General features: G+C 30.4%; 1 protein-coding gene across 3 annotated transcripts in view; it reads left to right on the top strand.

Moving 5' to 3' along the window:
• LOC129989178 (parathyroid hormone/parathyroid hormone-related peptide receptor-like) overlaps positions 1–22,390 on the top strand; it is a 334,785-nt gene that overhangs the window by 214,206 nt on the left and 98,189 nt on the right. For all 3 annotated transcript variants that reach the window (XM_056097548.1, XM_056097547.1, XM_056097549.1), the window contains exon 3: positions 21,189–21,299. In XM_056097548.1, the coding sequence (XP_055953523.1) occupies positions 21,189–21,299 (111 nt within the window). The remainder of the gene's footprint in view (positions 1–21,188; positions 21,300–22,390) is intronic.

The raw sequence follows: 22,390 nt of genomic DNA, 5'->3' as shown, positions 1-22,390 counted from the left end.
ATCCAAGGAATGGGACACTGAGAAATTAATAGAGCCACAGCTACTTCACTAATTAGCTTTCAAAAGGTTTTTTTTATGTTTAATAAAGATTTAAAAAGTCCTCTAAGGATTTACTTTTTCTCTAAGGTTCAAACGGTGTCGCATGAAAAAAACTTCTCTCTTGAACTAAATATAATGAGTATAAAATTTACTTCTTCCAACTCGAGGAAATCAGATCAATTTAAAAAGCTTATATCGGAATTCATCCTAAATAATATGGATAGAATTCATGAACTTTTCAAATCAATTCATATTTCAGCCGGAATACGTAATAGAAGTTTTGTATCTGAATATTACATAGATATTAGTTAGTCGCCTTCAGTGACTAGTTTAATCGCCCTGATTAGTGAATGTTTCGGCAGTAAAAGATCAATATGGAATTTACATAATAAGGTATATATTTATGTTTATAATGTATATAATAATATATATTTTTAAATAATTAAATGTGTTTTTTAATACCACCGAATAACATGGATTTAATTGATTCAGACTACTACAATATTTTGAGGTGCAGATTGGAGAAGGCATACTGCAAAATAAAATCAGAAAAGAAAATCTTACTTCGAAAGCAATGTACAAAGAAGACAATTTTTTCAAATATTATTTTTAGCACTTGTGAAAGCATGCAATTGCGTATTTTGACGGAAAAGCTTGAACTTCAACATGGCCAGGTTTTGCACTCGATTAAAGTTTGTTTGATGCATGTCTGTACCATTCCGCCTTCTTTAATTATTCTGTTCACTAAGTGAATGGAATTTTTCGACCACATAATTTAATATTTTGTATTCTATTAACTAGTTAAACATACAGTTAAATTAAGCGCAGCAGTCTTTCATTGATTTCAACCGACAATAAATAATAAGTGTGGTTTCTGTGTCACGTACGTCACACACACACACACACACACACACACACACACACACACACACACACACACACACACACACACATTAGGAATACAAGGGGCAGATTAGATCGATTTGCGCCAAATACATGATTGAAAATTAATAATTTTGGAGATAAACATTTAGTTTTTTAACATAATATTTTGTTGAGGAAATCATGAACAATATATGTTATGCATATGTAAAACTCTTATATTATGCACAAGAGATTTATTTAAAACAATCAATATTGTGGTTTCGAAAATAATCCTGTTGTTTAATTGAATATGAATAAGTAACATTTAAGCTACGCTATTTCTTTATTTACTATACCATAATTACTTTTCGAACGATAACATCTTCCCAAAATAATGAAATAAAGATTTTTTGACTTTAAATAATTGTAAACCATTACATTTTAATTTTATATGTCCAGAAAGAGTATATTTCGATTGAACATTAATATAATTTGAATTGAATTGATTGTAATGGAAACAAGTATTATTATCGTGAAGCGAATAATGCTAAATATGGAGTATAATTTCTCTCAAGCATATCTAATAAGATCTATGATCATTATTTATATAAAAAAACTTACTTTGCAAAATTTTATGCTCCGAGCTATTTTGAATACATTCAAATGGAAACAATGTGATAGATTAGCTCTTTAATATTAAAAAATGACTTATTAATTCTAATAACTAGCACAACAAAAGGTAGTTAAAAGCTGTTATAAATTATTCGAATTAGAGAAGAAAATGAGTCGCTTGATTATTTCTGCTTAAAGCAAAATTTGCTGTTTTAGAATTTTCTTAAAATATTGACTAAGTAATTTAAATTATTTTAATCTCTCTTTCTATTAATTATTTTTGAGCCTGAATTAACGGTAAAAGATATTTATGATGATTTACCCAGAGTTTTGTATAATTTTAATAATGCCTGAAGCCTGAAAAATTCTTTAAATCCCTCTAAGAATTAGGTCAATATTTATAATGAAATTACTTGCATTTAATTAGTATTTCATTACACTATATTTAAAATAACCTGCTTCACAATTAAAAAAAATAATATTTTCTCAACGTAGAATGAGTCTCTTGTCAATAAGTGATTAAGAAATCAATTATTTTTACCCGTTTTACGAAGATGATTCTCAAAAACAAAAACAAAATAATAATGCAAAGTCTGCAGCTGTTTGATACCTTTTTTTCCCTGCAGACGATAATTAAAAAGATGGAAGCCATTTTTAAAAAAAGCTAAAATGCTCCCTAAAATTTCTTTGAAAGTATAAATAAGAGAATCAATTACACTGTATCAAAAATATGTTTCATAAAAAATCGTAACAAAAAAAGAAGAACAAATGATGACATTTTCATCCGTATGAGAAAGAGGAAACCTGCTAGTTTTCTCAAGGGATTAAGGAAATGAATCAGAAAGTACTTCGTTAAACTTAAACGGAGTCAGGGATTAAAACTCCGTTTCGCCATTTTCATAAATCGTCGAATAAACTCGATCGTTCTTTCTGAAAGAAATGAATTTAAGAAGTTCTATGTTTTGATCTGATTGGAAATGCAATTTTTTTTCTTGTCTGTTCTGAGAATCGTATAGAAAATAAGAATTCAAATATCAAGTAAAAGAATTCCTTTCAAATATAAAAATAGCGCGTTATGAATGTGTGTCTCATTTCTCAAAATAATTTGAAGCGCTTTTTTTTTTCATCTCGATTTCTAAATGTCGTACAATATTCTTTAGATAATCAAAGTTATACATCTTTTTCAAAACTTTTAACGCTTCGATGTTAAATTAAAAAAAAATATTTTGTCAAATGTATTAAAAACAAAATACAGTAATTGATGTTTCCATATTTTCTAGGATATTGCAGTGTTAGTGCGTTGTTTATAAACTGAAGATTGGTGAGCTTAAGAATCGGAAAAAAATGATAAAATGTTTACCCTCTTAATTCTGAAGGAAATGTTAATGTTATTGATAATTTGTTTGTACTTAGATTTCATTTTTATGGCTCATGTTATTTTTATTGAAAATATTATTTATCCAGATGGAATCATAATTTGGAAATATTCTAATTTTTATATACTTTCATGTACTGAAAAAGAAACTGAGGAGCTATATAGAAAAAAATATTTACTGCTTGAAATTTCTGTTTTAAAAATGACTTTTGATTTTTTTAACAGAATGGAATACATTAATAGAACCTATTGTAATGCATCCTCATATCTTGAAAAACAATTTCAAATAAATTTGTTTTTCTTTTCAATTAAACATTTATATCTTTTGCCTCTTGAAGATGTTGGGATTTGAAAGAAAAAATTTTCAGAAGACATTTTTTCTATTAATTCATTCAATTTAATTCATTAAATTTTTTATTTAGGTGTATTAAGGTTTTTAAAGGACATAAAACGAAAAGAAAAACGGTTTAAAAAAGACAGATGTTAGAATTAAAATATTTTTCAAGAACGTTTTGCCCTTCACCATCGAAAAAATGTAATTTTCAACGTAGGTTGTCACCATAAAATAAGACATCTTTATTATCTATGGCAGTTTGATGCATAAAAGCACTATTATAGGAATCATAAACATTATATTGGGCATGACTCACATGAAACTGAGCTCTTGGTATTTTAATTATTAATGAAATTGATTATGGGAAAAAAATGAATTCAAAACTGATTTTAAAAAAAATATAATGTAGCTTTATCAATTCTTTCAATGCAATTCCACTTTCAAACAATGTGAATTTTATTTAACAATAAACTATTAATGAAAAAAAAAAGAAACGCTATCAAAAGTATTGGAATTAATTTTTTTCTAATATTGTATTTCTCAATTAATTTATATAGTTTAAATCTTTTAAATTGAAAAAAAAATACTATATGCATCTTTTAACTCGTATAACGTAGATTTCGCACCTTTAATATTCTTCACAATTTGTCAAGGGAACCGTATTATAGAATCGTATTTAAATAGAAAATATGTTTGAATTCTTTATCTAGCAATGTTTTTTAAATAGAAAATTAAAATAACTTCCAACTTTGTAAAAAAAATTATCTCAATGTTCAAGAATTAATTAAAATTAAAAAAAAAAAACTGGAGCATGTCACTGGCAAAATAATATTATCTGTTAAACTCCTGTTATATTGCATTGACTCATATATATGGGGCCAAAACGTTTTGTAATTCATATCGAAAAATTCTATATATGTAAAATGCTAACGTATGTAGCACAGAATTCGTTCTTATTACTTACTACCGTATGGCAACAAACTAATTTAAAAAAATTATATACTAATATTTCAAACTGCTTCATTGAGGCTTTGATATCTCAGCTATTCAATGCATCGTTTATTATAGGAATTCTGAAATATTATTAAAATTGCTCTGAAGCGAACTGGTGGTGCCGACAAAATTTCCATTCACCAACAGGAAAAAAGTTTAAAAGAAATAAAAAAAAATAGTCCTCAAGCTGAAAGTTTAATCCAACGCAAAAATAGGCTTAAAAGTCGCCAAATGAATAATCGCTGTGATTCACATATGGAAATGGATGACCATATCTTTAAAAAATATTATTACACATAAACGACTTTTAACTAAAAAAAAAACGACTTAAAATTGAAAAAATCATATTATTTTTTAAATGATATAATTCTTATTTTTGTACAATTCTTGTCTTTATTTCTGATAATTTTTTTTAAATGCAAGGCACAATCTATAAACACGTTCAATTGATAAGTTGAATTGTAATGGTATATGACGGTTGCAAAACAAGACTTTCTTAATATTCTAATAAAACACTGCGAGTCCAATTTGTATTTATCATGGTACCTTATAAGGGGAGATATTTCAACTCTCATCACCGTCACGGGGAATGCTCTGATGAGACAATTGCAAAGAATTTGTGCTGACACTCGCGGCTCCTTTTCTCAAGAAGAAATGTCTCTGGGAATATATCAGAGATATGCCATGTCATTATATTCCGAGTATTCCAAATGGATGTCATAACTAATAGCTAAGGAAGCGACACATCGGGGCCGCAATGAATCGGTCCACAGTAATAAGATGAAGACGGAAGACATGCGAATCCATTCCACCGTGAATGAGATGGGGGGGGGGGGGAGGTGTCGTGGAGATATAGGTGCTTCTATTTTTGGAATGTGTTTTTTTTCTTTCTCTTTGTTCCTTTATCACAGTTATTTTGAGCTATTCATTCTTTAGTTGATGATAATACCGATTAAGATAAGTATATTATTATTTGTTTTGGTAATGTTGTGCAAGGAATAGCCCCGCATATTCTGCTGAATGGAATTTGAGTTCTTGCGACAAAAGAGGATATTAGTAAGGGATATTTGTCGTGCAATGTATTCGATGTCGATTGCGTGAGTTCATGGCTAATTTACCAAAAATATAAATATGTCTTTACTTTTAACACTTTGAAAACGTACCATTTCGTATAGGAATATAAAAAAAACATCTTTGAAGCTTAATCATGTTTAAGTTTTCGTAATTAATTTTAAAAAAAATTAATTTCAATTTTAACTTTAGTACATTTTTAAATACCAAGAATTTAAATTTTTTTTCTGGCATGCATAGTATAGAAAAAATATAGTAATCGTCAAAAAGTTCGAACTCAATATTTTTACGAATATGTTGAGGTACCACTGGAAAACATTCGAAAAACATATTTTTGGAAAATGTCCGTCTGTCTGTCTGTGACACAGATAACTCAAAAACGTTTTCAGCTAGATAGTCGAAATTCAGTATACGGTTTTTTCACCAAATTGACAGATTTCTATAAAAGTTTGAGTAAAATCTGTTCAGAGAAAGTACGTCTGTCCGAATATAATTTAACATGATAATTACAAAACGTAGAAAACTAGACAGAGGACATTCGATACACAGATTTAACATCTATAGTGCAGACACTTGTCAAATTTTGAGTGAAATCCAACCGCGGCTCGATTGTCTGTCGGTCTGTACTTTCAGAAAAACGTGACGGCAATAATTCAAAAACGCACTGACTTAAATACATCAAATATGTTATGGGAGTTTGCGACTACAAGTGCAGTTTTGTGTTAAACTTTTGTTTCAAGTAGTTGAAAAAAAGGCGTCTACAGCATACAAATTCGAATTTAGGATGGTATTAACGCATTCTGGGTATGAATAACGAAGTAACTAGCCAAGGATGACACTATAGTTTCAGCAAAAATGTTAAATTCACTACAAATGTTAATATTTCGTAACTATTGTACGACAATGCCATGTAAGGCGTTCTCTGGTATGGCCAGCATATTAGAGAGTATGCGAGAAAGTTTTGGGGAAACCACTTACTCTGGTTTTAAAATTGAGTTCTTATGAATCCATTTCCTTTTCATCTCTCACTGCGCACAATTGTAGTAGCATCTGGTGGGGTTTGTAGAAGTTAATCCGATCGTTAGTTTCGAATGATTTAAAACTCGCACAGTATATCTACTTTAAAAGATAATAAAGATCAAAGAAATAATTTTATTGCTGTATGTTATGGAAATAATCAGACGAAATGAACTCTAGTAGTACAGGTTTCAAATCACTCCACGGATCGGATCAAAACATTTCGTAACAGGATTGTTACGCATATCACGTGAATAATTTAAATCCATTAGTAGACATTAAATAAAGCAGCGTCCCTGACACTGGACATCAGATTCCACAGACGGTTTCTGCCCGTGGACGAACGGATTATCCGTGTGGATGGCCACTAATGGAAAACCACTGCCGGTCACTCAGACGGCTGTTTGCTTCGGAACACGATTGTATGAGACGACGCATATTACAAGTGAATAATTGATTTCGCAGATTCCTTTGAATGACCCTCAGTAAGATATATTTGTGAGAAAATTCAATAACGTTAGTTTTTATTGACATACTTTTAAAAAAATTAGAAAAAAAAAGGGTGAAAACATAGATTTTTTTTTAAATTTTAATTATTTTTTACCTTTTAGTTTCTTAAATATTATTGAATGCAGAATCAGTTACTTCTGAAATTCATTTCCAAGTGGCGCCATCAGCAAGGAATCAAATTTTATTAATTTATCAATCAATTAATTATTTAGTAATGAAAATATTAAAATGATATAAAGTCATGTAAAATACAAAAAAAAAAAAGAAAAAAAAAACATTTTAGCATGCTAATAAAACAGTGTAAAATAGGTTTTTAAAAATCCCTCTTTAGAAACATTGAGTCAAATGAAATAAAAATGTTTAGTAAAATGCAAGTAGTAGAAAATTTACTAATAAAAAATTGACAAATCTTTGTACTTCTCTAATAAGGCATACTAGGTTTTCTTTACTATATTATAAAGTGTTGGATTTTGGAAATAAAATTTTGACTTTCGCTACCTGTTCCAACGCCTTCTATTCTTATCCGAAGTTAGCGCCTTTAATAGAGAAGATGAGAGAAAGCCTCAGTCAGATCACTCCCGCCGGTTTTATATTTTTTGTGCTTCAAATTATCGTTTGGCACCAAAAATATAAAACGTTATCGCTAGCTCTTCTATATCAAAATTTATTGATTATAATGTAATGCGCCACCCCAGAAAACCCATCTTATGATTTTAGGCACACCGGTGTTGTAAACTTTATGTAATGTTTTTCACTGAATTCACTAGAAAAGAGATCTCTGTAGCCCTTCTTTGTGTTTAGCCCCTCTTGATTATGAATAAAATTTATGTAATCTGTCTTTACTTTCATTGATTTCACTGGAAAAGAGATCTCAGTAGCCTTCCCTCTTCATATTTAGCGCCTCTTGATTGTGAAAATGACTTTCTACATCTCTAACCTATGTTTAAATTTAAAATGTGTACCATGATTTTAGAATCTTCCTGAAAGTTTGAATTCTTTTATTTTATTTATTATGTAGAAGATTTCAAACAATTTCTGCGGCGAAACTTCGTACAAAATTCCATTTTATTTAGCTTCTTGCATTTATCAAAAATCATGTTACATGCACATGAGCAGAAAAACATACAGTTAATCTACGGTTTCACCCGTTTAGCTCAATGAGTTGTTTTCTTTGGCCATATTTTCATATTCTCGAGTAGATATTTAACTTTTCTACTTAGATTTCTTTCAATATTTGATCCTAAACTATAGTTTTACTGAAAAAGTCACATATAAAATTTGATCACTTTTTTTTTATCCATACGCTATATGCACGTTCTATATTAAGCTCCGTAATGTAGACTGCTTTGTACTCTTCTTCTCTATACTTTTACCTCTTTCTTTCCATCGATTGCGTTTGAAATTTGTCAGGCCAATACTTCTATTGAAAACACTGCATACTAGATTTCATTTATGTAGTTTGTAGTGCAATGAAGTTTCCTCCTTCAAATATTGACCCATTTTCCTAAAATCTGGTATACATCTATAGTTTGAATGATAAAAGTATCAACGTAATCTTTTGCTCTTTGTCATGTTATATTCATATTCATACCTGTGAACTTACAGAGACATTTCCTAGATTTTATCCAAAATTTTCTTATACTCTTGAAAAACTTTAATGTAGAGACGTTATATTAAATTTGCTATGCTTCCTTCGATGTTTTCCTATCTCAATTATTCAGTTCACAAACTGAAATAAATCCAAAAATACATTTTTCGGATGCATGGAGATCCGAAACGAAGAGTCATCCACATCTTGAAGTGTTATTGAGAATTACTGCACCGGTATACAAGAAAGCAAGAAGAATGAATTTTTAAATGAAAATTTTAAAGCCAAATATATTTATATGCTAAGATTTATACGTTTATATACTTTTACATACTCACTTTTATCCATTTTACTTTCGCATGAGCTTTATACTCTCTATATGGTAGGTAGTACTGATATGCCTTTTTTATTTTTTTTTGTCAAAAAAATTCTAAAACGAGATTCTCCACGTTTCAGATGTCAGTGAATTCGAAAAACAAATTTTTGGGTTTATGTCTGTCCGTCTGTGACAAAGATAACTCAAAAACTCTTGGTGTACGTTCTTTATACCAAATTTGTAGATTTCTCTCAAATTTTATTAAAATACGCTCATAGGAAGTCTGTCTGTCCGGCTGTTCGAGTATAACTATAAAACAGAAAGATTTAGATAGATAAAACTTGATACATACAATCTACATCTATAATCTAGACACCTACCAAATTTTGAGCCAAATCTTATAGGTAAATGATCGCTTATCGGCCTATATTTTTGAAACATGTCAACGCGATGACTCAAAGACTAAATGACTTAAGTATACCAGATTTGATATGTGGTTTTATATCATATTATGAACGAAATTCATCTACTGAAATCTGCCTATTTATCCACCCGTGAATAAGATAATCATAGCTGACTACTACTATCCACCTGAAGGCATATGGAACATTCTGAATGACAGGATCGTTGCGACAGCATTGGCGGCAACTAAGGTTGAATCCTAAAGGCAATCACCGGCCACAGTTCAACCTTTCTAGTATTAGCCACTTCCCGTCATCTGTAAGGATAGCCACCCCACACCATTCCTGTACCAACGAAGGCGGTGAAAAAAGACTACCATTCGAAAGATTATCTTTCCCATAAATGAAGTGCTCCTCCTGGGGGATGTGAATAAGAGAATACAAAAACACAAATGAATAACTAAAAATCATTCGGGATATTGTATAAAATTTTGTATCTCTTTAATCTTTTGACTGCGTGCATATATGCGTTCAACAAAAACCATTGGTGTGATCTATAGGCTCATATGTGCATCTGGCGATAACGTTGGCTGTTTACTGCAGTCTCATGTGATGTTCGGAATTATTTATATCGTGTCCAACACTCGCAAAAACTTTATAACTCGTTGCTTAGCAGCGAAAAAAATGAAACTTCATTTATTTTATCATTTTGGTTGGTTATTTGATTTGGTTCATCCTACCATTTCGTCTGATGGATAGACATTTCTCTTCAAAAATTTTAAGTGCAACAGGCAAATTGAGAAGAAAATATGTTGTTTGTAGGAAATATAAAAGACGGAGGGATACTTCATACAAATGTACAGAAAGCGACTTTGGATTATGTGCCGATACTTGTTTTGGGATTTACCATGCGCAGTTGAATTCTTAATTTTCTTATTGTTCTTCTTTCATAAAAGAAAGTTTTTTGTTTATAAATGGAATATTTATCCTATTTTTTTTATCTGTTCAGTTTTTCAATTTGCAGTATCCATATATGTACATGAATTATAATTATCAAATTATGGCGGTTTAAATCTTTGCAATTGCGGAATAAACAATATATATTTAACTATCAAAATGGTGTCTTCTATGTAGGAAGAATCAGTATGTTTTGTCGAGGCCGGCATATCCTGGTTGATAGGGCGTTGGATTCGCATCCCTTGGGTTGGGAGTTCGAACCTTTCCGGCAGAAGGCTCTTAGTGTGTGTGTGTGTGGTGGCTGTCGCACGTGTAAATCTATCGTGGTCACAAAGTCCTCCATGTTGCTAGTAATACAACTGGAGGTACTGGTTCAGAGGTGATCGTTCTCTGAATCAGGTCTAAATTACGATCTGTGGATCAGTGAATGAAACGCATAGATGAAATCCGCTCTGTGAAAAAGGTTGTGATGCGTGAGTAGTTAAGACGTACTCTTGGCGTTAGATGGCGTTACTAAAAAACAAAAGACGCACTCTCGGCTTAAAATTACTGACTTTGTCAGCGGGCTTGGCTATGAGAGGTGCTATTAGAAACAACAACAACTGCGTTTTGGAATTCGCCAAAACATCTTCGTTTATATTGTTGTTGTCTTCTTCTCCTTCTTTCTTCTTCCTTTATATTCATTGTCACAACATCGAAAGATGGATGAAGCAGATTCAGTACACAAGGTGCTTCATTAAGAAAACCATCCCATAATGACCACCTGTGAGAGCACTTCTTGAAACGATTTCATGGAATTCTGAAAAAACAACAGGTCGTGTGAGTGCAAAATTAAATATGCTTGAAATGAAATTGTGGTGTGTGTTAGCTGATTTGTTGGACTCGTCAACAGAGAATTATAAATGTGGAATATCACATAGATATTTGCCGTGTCACCAAAAGGGCATACATACAACCCTTATCAGAGCAGGAACTTGTACGATATTTGGATGACGTTTTTCGATATTCTGAAAGCCGGCTAATAACATGAAGATATTGAAATAATGTTTTGGGGCCTTTTGTACTCATAGGGACAGCTATAGAAACTTTGGTAATTGTAGTTTCATAATAAATTTGATTTATCAAAGCAAATTAATTACAGCATCCATAGGTATGGTTTATTTTGTCCAATTTAATATGAATCGTCCTGTATTTGCCGTCTAAAAGAATAGGAATTTCTTTTCGAAAAATGCAAAATATTTTAATATTAATAATTAAAGAATATATATGTAAATATTTAACGTCATAAGAAGCTTTTTTTATTCCCTTACATATTACAATTGCTATTTATAGAATTTTTTTTATGAAGTAAGCATTTCTACAAAAGAATACTCCACATTTTATGCTAATTGGTAATGCAAATCTTTTCAGAAAATCTCAGACACGCCAACGTAATTTAAAAACTTCCCCGGTGTATTCAAAACGTTGGTAAAACCTTAAGTAGCTGAAAATATTAAACGGCGTTTAAGAAAAGGTCATGAGGTCACGTAACCTTTAAGTGATGGTAATAGCTTTTGAGAAAGGTCATATTTATAGTTAGAATAAAGAAGTCGTTGCTTGTTAAAGAACTTTAAAGCTAAAAGACAGTTTGTATAATTCAAGAAGTGTGAATATTAATATTAGAGAACAAGATAAAAACAAGAATCCGGACTTGGTGACAAAAATGATGATAGTTAACTTCACCATACTCCCTCAGATAATGGCGTAGAGTATAAAGGAAGAATTAATCTTTTCATATAAGTATATGTTGTAATAAACGATCCATTTTGAAGTTGACTTAATAAACGATATTATTTTGACGCATTTGTTGAAATAAAACTATCTTAATTCGAAAACTTTAGATTTTTTTCATTCTTTAAGCTTTAACTGTTGAGGAATGTTCCAAACCAATCTGAATTATCAAAAAAGTGAGTGAATAAAAATATAAAAATGCCTATAAAAATTCTATTTAAAACATTATTTTGACTAAATCAATAAAACTTAACAAATCCTTCTTGTTTGGATGGTTCAAATTGGTATCCAATTTAGATCGTATGAGGGAAACTGGAATTGCAGCCATCTTTTTGTGATAAGTTCTGGGTCATTTTAAGAAAAAAAATTATAAAATAAATGAAGAGCTGAAAAGTAATATAGTCTTATAGAAGTGAAACACAAAATGTGTGAATTATCCATAAATGGTGTTCTTTTATAATTTAAACTATTTGTAAAATTTATTTTTACAATAATTTAAACTTTAAGTTAGTTACCACTTTTTAGTAAAATAATTAAAACCTGTATTTTACTTTAATTTAAAAACTTAGGTCTTTTGCATTAACTGAAATCATAACATATTGTTTATAAACATAATTTTTCTATCATCAAGGCAATAAGATACGATAAACAAACCCTAACCAAGCCAAAGGTCAAATGGCAGTGCTGGAAAGACGCAAGCGAAGTTGTTGATACCGAAAATCGGCAACCAACACAAATTCCAAATCCCTCTAAGAAGAACGTACCGAATTTCTCCAGTACAGCAACAATCACGAAACCACATCTATATAATCAACATAAAAACCACCCACTTTTCTGGAAATACTTAGTTAGATAAACAATAACAACAGTAGAAACAGTTTCCTAACAAAACAATGATGATAAGTATACAATGAAAGTTACAATACGATAATAGTTATACAAAAAGATTTCAATGCAATAATTGTTATACAATGAAGTTATAATACATACCACAAAAAAGTTAAACAGAAACAAAATAATATAATAAAATCACAGAAATTCAATTGATAAAATTGTATCGCTGTGATCAATCAATAACATCGATGCTTGATTTTTTTTACAACAGAATGTCGAATAAGATTTTTTCAAATTTTACTATCCAATGCAGCCAAAAATCCTTCCTCCAATTATCCAGAATTTTTAGACGATCGGGAAAATGAAGTGAAAGAGAATTTAGGCCTTGTTAGAAAACAAAAACTGTAACCGGCATCATTTTAGCACAAAAATAAATGTTGATATTTTTTTGCCGTATTTTTCAAAACTTAGACCCTTGAATGGAACTGAGAAATCAATATTTAATATTTTTCATACTTTTTTATTGATTAGAAACTTTAAACCTATTAATATAAATAAGATTAGTATAAGGTTGGACGACCTGTAACGAAAATTTCAAATTATTTCTGCGTTTCTAAGTATTTTTTCTCATATAAGGGGCTAATCGTACTTAGGCAAAAATAATATAGAGAAAAACAGAATGCTTAATCATTTGTGAAAATGCAAAAGAATAAATCAAGAAACAGAAACTTTTACTCCCCTACTAATCCCTTTATAATTCTACTATAATACTAAACCCCTTGTGCCAATTTCTCATCTTTCATTTACCTATCGGTAAGCATCCTATTCATCTCGTTGAACACGATTCTGACGTGTAACCACGTGGCCGTGACAGGACCATGTGAAACACAGTTAAGAGTTACTAATTGAAAATATCTGTAACATGTCCAACAAACTTATACATTTAAAGTCCGTGGCAGTGACCAGTTGAAATGGAAATGACCACAGCGGAGTCCATTTCACTGCATGGAATTCCCAGACCGTTATTAATGAGAAATGAATGTGATTAGTTCAAAACATTATTTGACAGTCATTTAAAAACTCTGCATATGACAAAGCTACTTAATGAACGGAGTGAAGCAACACATTGTTGATTAAAGATGATAAATTTAAAGAAAAATGAAATCTATAACTTTCTGCCGGAAGTCAGATTTTAAATTTATTAATTTCTTTACTGGTATTTGAGATTTGATTTTGATTAATCCTTTTGCTTATTTATTTAGGCTTTGTTACGAATGCATTTCTTCTCTCTTTCAATGAATATTCTGTCCTGTGGTTCTTTTAATTTTCTTGTGTTGCAATTCATAATTCATTGAAAGCCCCTGACTATTTCAGGTATTAAAAAATTTTTACACACTTTTATTTAAATTATACATTTATAAACCCAATATTTATGAACTATAAATTTTGTAACTGATTTTTACTAAATTTGTTATTTTGTATTTTTAAAAGTACATTGTGTGATCCCGATGACATTTCAATATTTCTCTTAATTTTTATTCGATTCCTTTTAATTTAATCCACAGTAAAGAGTCATATGTAGTAAAAACCTTCAAAAAACGTGATCACATTAATTTATAATATTCCTTTTAATGAATTATGATATATATTTAAAATCCAGAAGTAATAATTAAAGTAAAACAAGTTTTAAATGACACATTTACTATTTTGGTATATTAAAAAAAACAGAAACTATTTGCATTAAAATTTTGTCTGTCAAAGCAAAATTTTAAAAGAAAAAGGCACTGAAAAATGAAACTAAGCCACATTGAATATCATAATAAAATTCCTAAACATTTTTCAAAGGTTGAAAGCCATCGTGAATGTCATTAAAATTTAAACTTATTTCGTATATCTCTATCAATACTTTATGATTCTGTTTTGATTTCTAAATTATTAATAGAAGGATTATTTTCTACTTCAGAGGCGTGCATACCAGTTTTAAATTTAACTTGTTTTCATTACTACGGTGAAGCAAAGTTGCTTCAAATAAAAATTGTTCTAAATATTTAGGATTAAAAAAACTGTACTACGGTAAATGATTCCTATTTCAGTACATAACCTTTTAGATGAATTTTTTAACGTACAAAAATATTTCCATGCTTTGTTTGAGAAAATTATCTAAACGTATATATAATTCTAAAAATAACCTTTATGATATACCGATGGCATCATAAAAGGAATTTTCTTCAAATACATCTAAATAATAACAACTTGAATTTTTATGTTTAAAAAAGCACTGTGTTTCTTCTTTCTCATCTCTAACAGAATAAACATTTTTTATGAAGCTAAGTTGGGTGCCTATAGAAATATTGAAGCAGACTTCATCTAAGTGAAAATTTCTTCTTCTAGTCAGTAAGAAGAAATTTACATCACAGGGACAAACTATCGAAACTCTTCGAATTTTCTTAATTTTTCACCCAAACTCATACTTCACTAACAACCTGTTTTATAAAGTAATCTCTCGCGCTGACTGCGACAAAAATGCGAGAGAAGCGCCAGCCACATTTATACAAGCCGCAAAAGTTTTTCAATTTCCAGGCCACATGGATAAAATTCCGTTTGCATTGCTCTCGGAATCAAACTCGAATTATATTAGGATGCACGAATGTTTTTCTTTTCTTTTTTTTATTTCTAGTACTTCCGAATACTTCTTTTCAGTTATCACGTGCGCGGGGAATCAATAGAGGAGCGAGTGAGAAGTGCATTGTGGAGCGGATCTAAATGTGTTGGAAAGTTAGAGGAAACACTATAAATTCAATATAAACTCTTTTCCTAGGGAAAGTTGGCGCAAAGGAATGTTGCTATGTGTTTTATAGTTACGGAAAGCCCATTTAAAAGGCGGAAAATTTGGAATGGATATTTATTAATTTTAGTTTTAAGACATTTATTTTGAAAAATGAAATCCTTAATTCTAGAAAGACTAAATTATTAATATATATATATATATATATATATATATATATATATATATATTAGAAGAGGAATATCTGGATAGCTATTCATTTAATTTAGATCCTATTAATTTCCTAATTTTTTACCTTAAATTAGTCCATATTATTTTATTCTAAAATTTTCTTTTATTTCCAATTTTCACTTTTTTATCTAATTATTTTTAATACACGGTCGAAAAAATGTGTTGAACATTTAGAAAGGATCCATACAGAAATTTATTTTGGATCCGAATTTTCATGGTGTCCTTGTGTTTTTTCCAATTCCGTGCCATGATCTCAAGTAAACAAACCGATTCAAACCCGACCATTTTTTTTCAAGTTTCGTGATTTGTGGTTGGCAGCAACTGCAATGCAAATTTGGCTACTATTTAAACTCGCCTCGTGTAAGTTTTTTTTTTTTTTTTTTTTTAAATTAGAATATGAGACGTGGTTTACGCTCTTCAGTCGAGGAAGAAAAAGTTAGGTGTATGCAACTGGTGTGTTGCTTCACCATTTTAAGATAGTTTCTTTCAGTTGATTTAAATGTTAGACAGAAAGCATGAATGGTTCGAATCTGTTGATCAAGGTTTGGTGATGTTCATTTGAACTTAGATTTTAATATTTAATGCATTATTTTGATTGCTCCAGTAATGAGCACATTGACTTTATACTTTGTAATCAATAAAAGATGTTTTAAGGAAACTGCTTTCAACTGTATGCCTCCTCGACATCATTTCACTGTTAACTTTGTTTGTCAAATTTGGGTTAGTTTACTCAGAGGAGTAACAAAATGGATGATTAAGTAGTTCTCGCGAGTAAACTGTGGGATAAAAGTCCTTGACGCCCACGGTATAACTTCCAAAGAACCCTAAGATTCCCTTTTCCTGAATCGACAAATGTTATGAAATCCCTACAATAATCTTACACTAAAAACACTTAGTAAAAATTTCATTCACTTTTGTCTTGTATTCTTTTGCAAATCGACGTATGCCGCCTTTATCTTTATATATATTAACCATGTCCTCCCGTGGAAAAATAAATTGAATTTAATTCTCATTTGTCTTCTTATCGATTACTCATCTGCAAACTTATGTTACACACACACACACACACACACACACACACACACACACACACACACACACACACACACACACACACACAATCCTCCCCATATTTAACACGCTTCATCATACATCAAAGCGATGTTCCCTTGAATTATTATCTTCTATAAAAATGCATGGAGAACAAATGAAAATGTGTAGAATATTTATATATATGGTTTCTTGATTTAGCAGCGAAACGGATTATTGAGAGAAGGCGAAATGAAGATTCATTTGGTTCTATTTGATTTATTGAATGGTTGGTAAGTTCTCAAATTCGAGATCAGAGATTTCCTGGTTTCAAACTCGATTCTCGTAAAAATCCTCTTTATATGCAAGCCTAGAGCACGTTAAATCTCTGGCCGAGTATTAAATGCCATCCCACTAATGTGGTTTGGTAACTTGGAGAACGGGGTGCTGACTATTGTTTAAAAATATGAATTCTTTTCCGAAACCCATTTTATATTGTCTTAAAACTGTGCGTTTATATATTAAAATTAAAATTAAAATGACGTCTGTTTAGCAATAAATAATTTTTTCTAAATTGCGTTTAAATTTTCTTAACAATAATATAATACCAAAGTTTACTGATCTGTTTCAAAATGAAAGAATTAAATTGCTTGGTGGGTTTTTTCCAGTCATATTCTATGGTATAACTAGATATTCTGTGTGTATATTCATTTAATCAGTATATAAGACATATAAAGTATATATATATTAAAAAGGTAAAACATGATAGTTTTGACCATCAGAAATCTACTGTCACCGACTGTGTTCATTTGTAAATACATTTTTTTTTTAATTACGTAAACATAATAGAGCCGAACGAAAGAAAAAAATTTGATGTTTCTTTAATATAGTCAAAAGAAACGAATTAATTTCAGTACCATTTCACATTATAAATAGTGTCAACATCTGTTGAGTGCCAGGCAGTTTTACAAAATCCAAGGATATATTTGCTAAAATTTATGTTGTCACTTGACCTGAAATTCACCAGTAATATTTCCAATTGTGCAAACTAAAAAAAATCATTCTTTTTAATTTTTTTTTCTTTTCTTGTATTGTCCGTAGTGACAGAATCTCGAAAGCATTGCTCATTATATTTAATTAGCAAAAAAAAAAAAGTGCTGGATTTTACTTTCAAATATTAAAAGAAAAATAATTATCTGTTTCTAATTTTCGTCCATATTTTATTGGCAGGTAAGTTCATTATTTTTAATCCATTAAAAAAAACTTTCCTTAAGTTGAAGGAAAAACTTATTCAACCAGATATAATTAATTAAATTTAATGATTTCTTGATTTGAAATGCTTTGAAGTTGCAAGAATGTTCTTTTTTTCAGTCGAATAACGTCTTCGTTCTTTTGTATTTTCAAGTGACAGGAGCACTGAGAAGCTTGTCAGGCGCTGTTTATTTACATGCACATGCAGCAGCGGTTAAAGAAAGGAAAATTAATTTTGGGGACCTACCAATGAATTCTAACAAAAGATGAAATGAATTATTTTATGATAGTTTATATTTAGATTATTTAAAACTAATTTTTAAATACCATCATTTGCTTCATTTATTACTTTCGTACATATAAACGTGTTTTTATTCATAAGAACTGGTTAAAAATATTTTGTTCTTAGGTGTAATGTATCGCAAAACAAATATTCCGAGTTCTATGAAAAATGGCATATTATATAATATTATGTAATTAGTGCGATGTTACAAAAGCAAATTAAAAAACTAAACTAATGACGTCGTGTTGATAACCTGTGCTATGTGTTGATTCACCTTTTTCTGAATGAATGAATGGACTTATCTAATTAAATGAATACTTTTTAAAAAGACATCTAAATATTAACAAAATAAGTTGCAGAAATACAATAATGAAGTAAATTGTTCAAGTGTAAATTGCTATTAACCAATTACGTAAAATTACTCACGTAACAAATTTTGGAATTGATAAAAAAAAAAAAATGTGTTACTTTTCTTTCTAATGTGTTACCTTGTCTTTCTCTTCTTTATTTTACATCCTGTGCTACCGTTTTTCTAAGTGAAATATATCTATTAAATCAATGTTTTATAAAATTATCATTTATCTAAATGTTAACAAAATAAACTTTAGAAACATAATAAGGAATAAACTAGGGAAGCGTAACTCAAGTGAAACCTTTTATGTGAAAATGCTCAAAAATTTTGAGGGAATGAATGAAAGAAATATGTTACTTTTCTTTCTAATTTGTTATACTTTTCTCTACTTTCTTGAGGAATGAATAAAATATGCTGTAAACGACCGGAAAATGTAAAACTTAAATGAGTCATAAACCAAAATGCTGATATTTTAGTTTCCTCTCGTTACAAAAGTCTTTTTTAGTTAGAATAATTTAAATTTCAATCCGGTATTAGAAATAATTAAAACAAAGGTTTGAAAGTATCTTTATATAAGGTCTAAAAGTTTCAACTTAAAACAGCCCCATTTTTCTTTTTAATTAATAATTGCACGAGTCAAAGCGACAACTGCAATGGAGTCATCCGTAAAACATCCATTCTTTACAGCGCTGGGAAATAGCGAAATAATGAGGTAGTCATTCGTTTCATTCCAAAGCCAGTCTTGAAATACCGCCCAAGGCAAAATAATAGTGCACTAATATAATTTTTTGAAAAGAAACATGACAAAATGGGAAAAATAGTACTTTTCCAGGTGCATATTGTCTCTTATACTACTAGTACGGGACTGTATTCTTTCATCTTCCCACATCGCGGGGCGCGGGGAGGGGAGCAGTCTCAGAAAGGGGACTGAGAATTTTCCTCCAGCATGGTCATTGGTTCTCACCGTTCAGCAAAATGGTGTGGGATTGGCTACAGGTGACGAGACGTGTGTCCTATGGGAAGGGTTGTATTGTAGCCGGTGATGGGCCTTGGTATTCAACCTGCCAATGCTTTCGCGATATTCCGGGTCATTCAGATTTTTCGAATGCCTTTTGGCAGGGCTGAGTAGCTTTTTGTAGTGGTTATTAAATGATACTTTGTTTCTCAAAAAACTTTATTATTTTAATTCATTTAAAAATTAAGAGAATATTTGTTATATTTATAGATTTCACACAATTTTTGTTACGTCTTGTAACATTTATGAATGTTTTTATTTTTATTTTCGCGCGAAGAAGCCATCGCGCCAACCACTGCATCGAGGCATCTCGAGATGTTTATGAATCGTCACGTTTCAGACCTTTTCGAGCTCTGTAAACGCATTTTTGGAATGATGTCAGCCGATCTATGAATGAAGTTATTCACAAACACAACGAGTTATTGGCAAGAAATTTGATACATGACCTTTCCATAAATTTAGAGATACCTACACATTTTTTTATAAGAAATACGTCAAAGAAAACTCTGTCTGCTTCTCCATCCATGTCTTTATGAATACGACAATTTAAAAATTGAAATAACTAAACGGATAAAAGTAAGCATATGGATTCATCGTAAGAATTCTAGGTTTGTGCCTATTGCTCTATATAGTTGCCAGTTTATGGAGACAATTATTCATAAATGCATTAACTTAGTCTGGGGGGTTTCTACACTTTTAAACATTGAGACTAATTTTTTTGTAGGAAATAGGATACGCAGTGGTCTACATCCTTGTTGGTGGAAGGAATTTTTTGGGGGACGGAAAGCGCACGCTTTTTCAAAAAGAAGTTTTTTTTCCTAACAAAAAAAGAATTTTTCCAAAGAAAATTCTTTTATTAAATATTATTAATGTTTACAGAAATGATAACGAACCGCTTTGAAATGATTGTTCACACAAATTGAATTGAACATTCATATCAGAAGGGATTTTCTGACTAAGTGGATGGGCTCTAAGCTGACACGAGCTGCTTGTTTGCATATTGCCTTTTTTGTGTGGCTTGAGGAAAATTGTAAGTCATCACCATATTTTTGCAAGTTGTGGAAAGATACATTTACCGTGTTGTTTCAACTCAACTTTTGTGAACCTCTGGCTTAGACAAAGAGAATATGGATTGTGATCGAGTGAATAGCATTGCATTTTTGCTTTAAATTTCCAGTTGAATCAATACAAAAAAAAGTAACCCCAAAGTTGTACTCAGTTTCCGTCAATGTATTTAAGAAGAAAGAAAACACGATATACTGTGTCAATATAAGCTAAATACCAGATGCATCATCGCTCCACATGATTCATTTGGAGTGTAAGTTCTTTTGTGATTTCTCACCGGAAAGCAGACTGTTATGGTGAGAAACGATCAAAATGTGCCACACTGAGCAAGTGTATTTAAAAGTTTAAAGCAGAATATTCCCTTTGTTGTACAAATGCTTAGAAATTGGATAATTGAATATTGTTATGGGCGAATCAAATAAGTGATTAATTAAATAAGTTTGAGATTTCTTTTGCTATTATAAAATGCCGATTGAAATGCGTTGCTCTCTTTCAGGACTGTATTGCCCCCAGACATGGGATGGCGCTTTTTGCTGGCCCTATGCAGCTGCAGGGACACTAGTGGTCAAACCCTGTCCAGATTATGTGCATGGATTCAATCCTAACGGTGAGAAAAGTTACTTTTTTGGTATATATTTATGTATCTCTTTATTTTGAAAATTTCCAGTTAATGAGATTCATTCAGTTGCTCTGTTAATATTATATGATCTTTTGAAAGTGTCAATAATATTTTTGATTCGAAAAATGAATTAAAATCGCAATGCGAGAAAACTTCTGATAATTAATTTCGAATAGAACTATACACTTGAAGTTCTGTTGAAATCTTCTAATTATTATGCAAATATTTCGATAAAATCTACTATATGAGTTTTGCATAATATTTATTTTTATATCCATTTAAAATAAATTACGGAAGTTGTTAGGATCTGAGAGGAAGCAAGTACCAGCTTCTTCCACATTCACCAACAACTCCCAACATCAAAATAATGCGCTGGTCGTTACGGAAAGTAACATTAAGTAGTCGAACTATATTCCAGTGCAAGTTAACTTGACAGCATATTCAAATCTACGAATGGCGCTATTTCGCTGGGAAAAATAGGCTTAAACTGATCCTTCTATATATATATATACAGTAACTGATATATTTGAGCAGAATTTGGTTTTAAATATCAATATTCGTTTTACAAAGATAAAGCTATTTAATTCCATAGATATCCCGCTTTCTATTTGAGTTTACGGGAATAAAATTTTCATTTAATGAAATGAAATGAAAATTCTTAACCATAATAAAATCTTGCTTTCTTGGTTATAATTTTTTTTATTTGTAGAGCAATTTGTAATACGACACAGATTATGCCATTAGTGGCATGCATTGTCTGTATGTTCATTTTAAATGGTTGTTGTGGAACCACTTATTTTTTCCTTATGATAATCACAAAGTGCCTCTCTACATTGTCCTATCTTGCACTAGCGTCTATCTGTGTCTAGTACTAAGATTAGGCGACTCTTGAAATAAGTAGATACTTCTTGATATACACTGATTTTATTAATTTTTTAATTCTTTCAACTCTTTACTACATAAGCTCAACATATTCCTACTTATTTTTCACAAAATTCACACAAATGTCTGTTACTGTTACTGTCTGTTAAAAAAGCCAGAAAAATTTCATGTATTATAATTTTAATGCCAATTTCTGT

Source organism: Argiope bruennichi, chromosome 10 (genome assembly GCF_947563725.1).
Source record: "Argiope bruennichi chromosome 10, qqArgBrue1.1, whole genome shotgun sequence".
NCBI lineage: Eukaryota > Metazoa > Arthropoda > Arachnida > Araneae > Araneidae > Argiope > Argiope bruennichi.
This window is presented reverse-complemented; position numbering and strand designations above follow the sequence as displayed.